General features: G+C 48.5%; 1 protein-coding gene across 1 annotated transcript in view; it reads right to left on the reverse strand.

Annotated features, from left to right (window-relative positions):
• LOC125956136 (uncharacterized) overlaps nucleotides 1-7,500 on the reverse strand; it is a 111,064-nt gene that overhangs the window by 9,821 nt on the left and 93,743 nt on the right. Inside the window, exons 5-6 of the mRNA XM_049687710.1 lie at nucleotides 3,176-3,590; nucleotides 987-3,095 (exon numbers count right to left, since the gene is read on the reverse strand). Of these exons, the coding sequence (XP_049543667.1) occupies nucleotides 987-3,095; nucleotides 3,176-3,590 (2,524 nt within the window). The remainder of the gene's footprint in view (nucleotides 1-986; nucleotides 3,096-3,175; nucleotides 3,591-7,500) is intronic.

Raw genomic sequence — 7,500 nt, forward strand, 5'->3', positions numbered from 1 at the left:
TGCCCGGAACTTCTATTTCGGCATCTACAGCATCTTGGCCCTAACGGACAATAATTAGAGCATCGAGAGATGGCTCGGTTCCGTATGGCCGACGCCATACCAAGCGCCAAGAAGCTCCAAAGGATGCTGAAGAAGAAGACCGACAGAAAAATGGCTACACCGCTGCGTGCGATTATCCGGTAGGTCGGTACAACTAACCAAAAAATGCAGAAGTACCTGACGAACATAGACATACATGTCAGGAAGCGGGAAAACCGTTCCCTGGCGGGATCTGACCGGATCTGGTACTCGAAGCGATCGTTAGAAGAGATGGAGTGGTTAATATTGATATGGTACCCAAGTCGCCCAACGTCCACCAACTGCATCCCATCGAAAAATTCGGTCCAAACCTAAATCGTAGCATCTATTGCAACAACTGTGTGGCGAAAACGGAGAAGGAATTGATCGAAAAAGCACAAAAATATCTGAAAAACAAGTGCGCAAACGTATTTACGACCTTCATGTCGAAAAATCCAGCTTACTACCGGAAGGGTGCTCGGAATGGCGCAATCAGAATTTTGTGTGAAAGTTGATAAAATTACCTTCCAAATGCAGTTTACAAATCTCAATTATGTGACTTAGTGTTTTTCTTATCACCATTCAAATTTTGTCTCTTTTTTTTTAATGCAAACGTTAAAATTGCTGAGCCCGCCGTTCCTCATTCCAGCAAGCATATGGTTTATCATCTGCCTGAATAGCCTGATAAAAACATCAGAAAGTTTTCCAAAATGCATGCTCCTGACTAGAAATGATCAATAGAACAATCAACGATTACTAAAACCACTTGGTTTTCACTCAATTCAGCTAGCTTTAGTTCCGCAAACTCGTTTCTTTTGGGTTTTGGCTCCTTAACTTGAAATAATCTTCTTTTCGTCAATTCAAACAATTCATATTACTTCTGTTACTGATGAATTTATCATTATGCCAAGAAATGTACTTCTACTTACCCGTTATTAGTAGTAGCGCCTTGTTCGGTGCCGAGCGTCGCTTAGTAGCATTCGGTTTCACAGCCTCACCGCCCTCATCGGCATCCTTCTTCAACGCCGAGGTGCTTTGCATGGTACCGCTCCCCGTGGTCGACGCACCAACCGGCTGCCCGGTCGCATCCACAGGCGATTGCTTCTGCGAGTTGTTGTTGCGATTGTTAATGTCCGACGTTTCCGAGCCCGGTTCCTGGGACGATTTGTCCGAAATCGGGCTCAGAATGTTGAGCTTGCTGTGCACGACGACCGGCACCCGCAACGGAAAAGCCAACGACGGTCCCGAGTCCGAGCTGTGCGAACTGAGCGATGACGAGTGGCGCGAGTCCGAACTCGACGTACTCCGGTTACCTTCGCTCGTGCTCGATTTAAGCGATTCCATACTACCGCCACTGCTCGACGTGGCCATACTTTCGGTCGACGAAAAGTTGCGACCCCGTTGGTGATGGTGACCCGCCGATTGCTTACCATGGTGATGATGCGAACCACGATGGCCACGCTTCAGCTCTAGCACACGCTCCGGCTCCAGGCACAGCGTCGACCGTGGCCGCTCGCCAGCCTTCGCGTTGTGGTTAAAGGAGGAAGAGGAACCACCGTTAATGCTACCATCGCAGCTACCGGACGGGACCTCATTGTTGCGCACATTCTGTATGTCCAACCGCAGGTCTTTGAGACGCGGATGTTGGGCGGCCACATTGGAGGAAGGAAGGTTCGGGGCGCTCTTAATGCTGTTGATGAAGAACCGCTCATGCTTGCCCGGGAACTTCATCGGAAGCGGTGCAGTCGAGGGAGGCGATGGCGTGTAACCACGCAACGGAAGCTGAGAGGAAGACGTTGAGTTTGCGTTGGCGATATTGTCCATCTGTTTATCGATCTGTAGCTTCTCCTGCAGATCCTGCGCCAACTGCTCGGCCATACCGAGCACCGGCTCCGGCGCACCCGCTCCGACATCACCGGCCTCCAGTAGTTCCAGATCCCCGGGAGTGACGGAAACGATTGACTGATTCCCGGTCGTCACGGAAGGTGTCGTCTTGCTGGCCGCGGATTTCAAGGCTCGCTTCGTTTCAAGGCGCTGCTTGCTACGGTTCGGTGCTCCCCCGCTGGCCACCATATTGCTGGCACTGCTGCTATTGCTCTTCGTTAGCTGCAACAGTACGCTCTGGTTCGTGATGCGATCGACCTCATCCAGATCATCGTCCGAACGGGTGATCTTCGAATCGAAGGCCGTCTCATAGATCTGACGCGTTCGCACGTTGGCCATAATATCGTCCGGGCACTCGCCGTCGACCGACGTGCCGGTCAACAGGGTCGTCGCGCGGTCAACGGTCAACGGAGCACTCAGCGTACAGTCGGCACAGTCGGTCGCGCCCGGTTGATGCACATAGAAGACACTGCGCGGACGGAAGAGCTCATCGTTGTCCTCGCCGAAAGGGGCGGCGGGCGTTGCACAGGCACAGATTGCCGCCGGTCCTAGCAAACGGTGCGGTGGCATCGAACCAGCAGCATCGACCAGTAGCGGGTTACCAGTAAGGTTACAGTTTGCCCGGGCGATCGCTAGTGCTTGCGCATGCCAGACGCGCCGCTTCCGGCATTCGGAGCAATCCGAATCGTCCGAGGTGGTCGTTGACGGTGAGTCACACCGTATGATCCGTACACCTTCCTCGGTGATCGAGTAACGCTTCGGCAGACAGACCTCCTTCTCTGCACCCGGTGTATCAAGGCTGCTGCTCTTCTTATACCGACCCCCACCCTCACGGACTGGCCGTGCTACACTTCTCTCACTAGCTCTGGCACCTTCTTCTTGATCTTGCGTTCGATCTACTCCTGACTGCTGCTGCTGCTCAGATCCTTCTTTCGCTTTCGCTTTATTTTTCAACAAATCGGAATAGTAGTATGGTGACGGATTTCGCTTTCCTGCATCCGGTCCGGTCGTTTTGATAGGACTCTGACGAAGTGGCAACGGTTGCACCAAATCGTCCGAAATGCTATCCGGTGAGTTGAGCTCCGGTATCTTGCTCAGTTCGTCCTCTTCCTCGTCGTTATCCTCCTCCTCCGACGTAATGGGAGCAGATGAACCTGTAATCGAATCCAAAAACCAACCAGCACGTGAATGAGATGACGTCCTACTACAGAGCATGACCGCAAAAGGGACTTACCTGAACTGAAATTCTGATTAATATACTTCACCTCCGAGCAGCTGTCCGGACGGCGAGCACGGGTTCTTGCACGATGCCTTCCGGCAGCTTTCAGGCTACGGTGCGTGTCAAAGATCTCTTCGACCGTCTTGATGGCAACGACGGAGTTGGTGGCGTTGGTCACCGCTACACTGCCACTGCCACTGCCACTGTTGTTGTCTGCTGCCTGCGAGGATGCACCAATTGATGGACCGACGGACGTTGATGGGGCTACCACTGGAAGGGATGGATGAGTGAGCGTACCAACGAGCGTCGGTTGAATGCCGCCAGCCGCCGCCGCTATGCTCGTCGTCGTACCACTTCCCGGTAAATTATTGCTGATGGTCGGAACCGCTGACAAGGGCTGCTGCAGTATTAATGGTTCTAGAAATGAAACCTAGACCGGAAGGACAATTTCATTGGAAAATTAGTCGATTTTGGTGGAAATCAATCTCAAGAGGATAAAGACACATTCGCATTACAATTGGCCACTTGTTCTGTACCAGATTTCAGTTACTCTTAGGGGGTTTGGTTTTTTAAAATAGGTGTACCCGAATGTATCCCAAGCTAATTAATAACAGAGTAATTTCTACATGCATAAATGAGCGTAAGCTTATAGTACATTCTCTTTCATCAATTTATTGTGACCAAGAGATATATTGATATCATTTGATTTCATTTCGCGTGCACGCATTAACGCTGTGCGAGGTCTAGTTGGGAATTTTCTTAAACAAAATGTTATACTAAATGACATTTTTATAGCATTTTCCAGCTCTGAGACGTATCTTTCTTACACTAAAAATGATTAGGGAATCCAGCATCGTTAGTATGTTGCATAAAAGAAGCCGCAGAATGACATTCAGAAACGGAAGAAGTGATAAAACGATAAAAAGAAACAAATCTTCCGACATACTACCATAATCTGGCCGTAACTTGGGTAAAGTTAGGGAAAACTTTTTAAAAGATACTGAACCTAAATATATAAGTTTCGGAAGGCATCGTTTGAGGAAGTGTGTAATAAAAAGGCAAATTACAATTGCTTTTGATGCAACACAAAAACCGACGCGGAATGAGTTTTTAAAGGAATTTTAGAGAATTATATACTTTGTTATGCTTTCGAGTTGTAAGAAGATCAGCTCAAAGGGTAGTAGGAAGCTTCTGCTGCGCCTCATACAGCTAATGAAAGTCTGGAAAAGTTTTCCCAAAACTTTGCAACGAAGAAATCAGTCACTGATTCTATATACCGAATCTTAACCGATTTGCTTAATATATCGGACCTTATATGTTGCAATCATAACAACAGTACCGGACTTTGGGATAAATGGTCCAATTTAAGCAGCTTTTGGTCAGGATTTTCAAATAAATCCCTGCCTGCGCGGTGCCACAATGTCATAAAACGTTTACACAAATTTATTACAGTAAAAGCAGACAGATTTAATCAAAATCGATACGTTACTCTTTACAAATGTGTATTAATGCAATCAAAATATGAAATTCGAATGACTAATTTTGAAGAAGTTACCGCATTTTACTTTAGTGACACTTATTCCGGGACACTCTGCCTTATGACCGTTGCAAGTGCTCTGGGGGTCAATCGGTGGACACACCGTATCATGTCATGTTCCCCTCTTTCATCCCCAGAACAACTCCCCACTGCCTTCCTGGCAGTGCCTGCTCCAGGCTATTTCGAGCGTTAAACCGGCCATAAACATTTCAAAAATCGATTATCTCCTAACCTCACACTCGGCGCCTTAGCTCCCTTATACCCGCAGGGAATCGTTTATGCCTTCCTCGTCCATTTCCGCTTTTCCTATCAAACGCGATCACATCCCCTCGTGTAGTAGAGACCGGTGGCTAGATATCCCGAGAAGCTTCCAGCAAGAAGGAAGAACCTCAAGGAGCAAGGCAAAAAGGGGATATACGAATAGAAACAAGCACAGCAGCGTCGTACGCATATGAGTTGTCCAAAGAAGGGAGGAGCAGAGGCATACGTGGAAATTGATGGATCCACTGGGGCTTCATTCACGCGAACCATACCCGGGAATCACCGTGTTACCACGCGTGCCGCGTCAATGGTGCAAATCCGGAACCCTATACACCGAACCCTATGTTTGACAATTTTTGTGCGGTCCCCAAGCGCCCCAGGTGTGGCCGCCCGGTCGGAAAGTGTCGCATTTTTCACCTTTCGTAGCGCACACTTGAAACCACTCCGAGCGTATCGCTAAAGCTATGAGCGACATCTTGATCTCTCTTCGGTCTGGGCGCGGGTGCCGCAGACATCCTACTGTGCCAGACGAGGTGGCCCAGCGTAGTACTTCTCCTGCACCACACGCCTGGCGAGTAATTTATGACATTTTTTAATTTATGATGTAAACAGAAACAATTTTGAATATTTTTCGAGTGAAGCAGGAGGCGGTGAGTATAGAAACAAAAAAAAGGAAACACATTAAACGGAACACTGTCACCTCCGAGAGACCTTTGAGGCCAACTGACGAACGTTCCTCATATTTCACACTGCACCTGCAACTGGGGAGCAGCATTCATCGTGTGCGTGCGTACAAAATGGCGCACCTCCATCGAGCCTGCCCCCAAAAAAACACGGTGACGTGAGGTATGGCGTCCGTGTGCAATTGGGGAAATTGAATAAATTTTGCTCACCACCACCGGGTGGGTGGCGGGTTAATTCGATTAGGCTCATGAATATTTAGATACCGATCGGTGGTGAAGATGAACTGTCGCTGGTGTGCCGTGTGCCTTCCATTTTTGGTTCCTGGTCCTACCAGGTAGCAGGCGCTCTACGCGGCGTTCGTGGATCCTTTGGCACAAAAGTTTAGTAATATTATCATCGAACCAATACCGAACACGGAGTACAAACCCTCCCCCACAGAATGGCACCGTCATCAAATCTGGGCCCAAAGTGGGCCAACATTTTTAACGCAATTTACATAAATTTAAATTGAAACCTGAAAATACAGTTTTAATCCCGATGAGTATTGGAACACACACACGCCTATGCGATGGCCCTAGGGCACACTACGAGCTCTCGGTGCCGGTTATGTGGGTTCGTAAATGGTTTTCCAATAGATAACCGGGGTCGTTTAACGTTCGCGGTCGCTGCCTTGCATATGGAGGAATTATTTTTTATTTAATTAAATTCCCCATTTCAACCTCACACATTCACAACCAGACCTCGCCAACCGGTTTGCTGGACTGGCTTAACTGGCGACCCGATGTTCCTGTCTCGATGGTTTTGTATGAAGCTTACCACGAATTCGGAAACAATGGACACACTCGCCGAGGACAGGGAGGTCGATTGAATATTCTAAAAATGTGAAAAATCCTGGGAGCTGGCCGGGAATTAGCTGGCAAACGCTCCGTGGGCCCCGTGGAATGTGGTCTCGAGTTCTCATTATGGCATATTTATCGAACGTTTTATTTCTTTTCTACTAAATATCTGCTGTTACCACCGAGGGGCGCACGTTGCCTGGTCTAGTTAGTATTCAAAGAACCGAACGTGGCTACGTAATGAAAATGAAAACATCGAGAAAACGTGAGGAAAGAGAAGAGATTTTGGGAAAGAGAGAAAGAAAGAGAGAGAGGGAGAAAAGTGAGTCCAGGGGTTCTATCACGTTTGCGAATCATTCTACGCGAAGTAATCTACTGAATTCGGCAAACCGGGAATGTAGCCAAGAGCATCGCAGTAGACAGTATTTAAAGCTCCGTGCAGAACAGTTTTCTACGAATTTTCCCCAAACCATTTGTTTGGGGAAATACCACGGCCATATTTCATATATAGCGCTCCCCGAAGAATGTGACAATAACAGTCCCCGCGTATTCCACGCGCCACACGGTAGCGGTGTGGGGCTGCTAAGCAATTGCAGAGCAAAAAAAAAACGAAAACCCTAACCGTTGGATCTATTGAACGTTGCAAATGACTTCCCTGTTCACCGTACCGTTTATAGAGATTGCGCGATAAAGGAAACATCAGACGTAACCAATAAGAGAGGACTGGATGGAAAAATCAGTTCCCCCCCGCCGCAACCCATCGATCGATCGTTCGATGGAAAATCCTTTCAGAGTGAGGACCAACCCGGTGAAGAGTGACAAAAAAAAAGAACAAGAAAACGGGAAGGGCACATTGTTGTCGGCCTTTCGCTTCGCCGGAGAGTACCGCGTTGCTGCTGCTGCGTCGTCGCCGACGCCGAGCGGATGAATCGTCATTAACGATCATCTAGTGCAGGAGAAGGTCCAGCAGGATTGCGGGGTATGGACGGGGTATAGCTGGAATGTGCCAATACTCAATATCG

The sequence above is a fragment of the Anopheles darlingi genome, chromosome 3, assembly GCF_943734745.1.
Source record: "Anopheles darlingi chromosome 3, idAnoDarlMG_H_01, whole genome shotgun sequence".
In the NCBI taxonomy this organism is placed as follows: Eukaryota; Metazoa; Arthropoda; class Insecta; order Diptera; family Culicidae; genus Anopheles; species Anopheles darlingi.